Here is a 1,724-nt window from a genome sequence, read left to right as displayed (position 1 = left end):
GGGATGAAGGGGCGGGAGTTTATGAGGGGAAAGGAATGGATTGAGGCATTTTGAGGGTTGGGGAATGAGGAGGGAAAGTTAGTAGGGGATAGGAGAGGGGACAAGAAGATAGGATAGAATTGGTAAAGTTTTATGAATTTTCATATCCAAAAACCGAACAGAAGGCATTAAGCGACGACATAAAAAATAAAGATGGTCTTCGGACCATTTATAAATATACATTCGAAAATTACTATTCTACAATATTAATTACGGACCCTCGAGCGAAACTAGATTGAAGATAACTTGCAGATTTATGAAATGGAGAAAAAAAACAGTAGATGATGGAAAAGCATTAAACAAATTTTTTAAATAGTAAAAATAGATGGACTCTTCATTAAAGTGATACAAATGATCCACCTGTTTCCTTTTTATGCTGAGAAGGAGCTTAGAAAATCGACAATTGAAAGCCAGACACCCACCTGTCTCTAGAAGAGCTGGAGCAGGGCACAAAGATTTTCCCGACGCTATTCAGCTTCCCTTTTGCATCACAGAGATTTCCAGATGATTGCGTCCTCCGGCCGGTGAGACCCTTTCCCGCGTTATGTCTGCTTAAATTCGAGCCCATTTCTGCTGGATTGAGACCACCTTCCGGTAATCCCTGTCCGCTTACGTCATGTCTGGATTCGTTCCTTTCGCTGGGATTTCCGTTATACTTCTCACAGACGTCTTCAGTGACATAGGTATTATTACAAGAAGATGGCAGTGGCGGAGGAGGACGAGGTTTTCTAGTTACTGTTTTTTTATTTTGACGTTGTTGCTGTTGCTGTTTTAGCTTCGAATTACTAAATCCGTGGAGAGAATTATCGCCGTTCACCAAATCCCCCTGAATCCCCTCGGAAAGCCTTGCTTTTGTAGGAAACACTGTCGACTCCGTGTCCTCATCTGTACAAGATTTAAAAATTTACTTTGTTATTATTTGCACCAGCTTTTTAACAAATTAGTAATATTGTAGGGTACAAGTCTTTGAAATTAAATAGAGGGTTACAAACGATTGTATCACAGAAATGGGTTTTTTGTTCGAAAGAAAAATGGTTGAAAGGCATTAAAAATAATATAGGGGAGACCATCCTACAGTAAATCATGAATACAGTTGATAATCATTCCAGACCGAAGATTAATTTGATAAATTCAAAATGATATCAATATAATAATCACTTGGAATTTTTCAAATACCTCAAAATCCGTAGAAATCCTTCGGAATATATTTTATATAATTTATATGCTGGAACCCTTTATAAAATAATTTAATGAAATTTGTTGTTAATGGTTCTTTTTTTGTCAAAAATTATACTACCTGGCTCAAAACTGAATCATTTTCTTCAAAGTTCGACAATTCGGTCAACATTCATCCTTCTCGTTTAAAAATTCTTTTTATTCGGTGGAAAATTCAATTTTCTTTTAATTGGGGGTACACATTTCTGATTGAAAACTAATCTCTTTTGGTTGCTTGACATTTTCATCTCAAGTGAGAATCTATCTATATTGTTGAAAATTCAACTGTTTTATTGAAAATACCTGTTTTTGGCTGTGATTCGGATATGAATATTTCTTGAAAATTAGTCTTTTTGGTCTTTTTTTTAAATTCTTTTTTCTGGATCTACATTTTATATTTCTCCAATTCTGCACATTTGGAATTGAAATTTTCTTGACTTTCAATATATATATGTGTGTATTTATGGGTT

The 1,724-nt window shown here is 35.2% G+C and overlaps 1 protein-coding gene across 1 annotated transcript in view; it reads right to left on the bottom strand.

Annotated features, from left to right (window-relative positions):
• Positions 1–1,724, bottom strand: part of LOC117177693 — a 159,285-nt gene that overhangs the window by 61,946 nt on the left and 95,615 nt on the right. Inside the window, exon 2 of the mRNA XM_033368550.1 lies at positions 462–924. Coding sequence (XP_033224441.1) covers positions 462–924 — 463 coding nt within the window. The remainder of the gene's footprint in view (positions 1–461; positions 925–1,724) is intronic.

This window comes from Belonocnema kinseyi, chromosome 8 (genome assembly GCF_010883055.1).
Source record: "Belonocnema kinseyi isolate 2016_QV_RU_SX_M_011 chromosome 8, B_treatae_v1, whole genome shotgun sequence".
Taxonomy (NCBI): domain Eukaryota; kingdom Metazoa; phylum Arthropoda; class Insecta; order Hymenoptera; family Cynipidae; genus Belonocnema; species Belonocnema kinseyi.
Note: the sequence above shows the minus strand (reverse complement) of the source record. Positions and strands in the feature narration are given on the sequence as shown.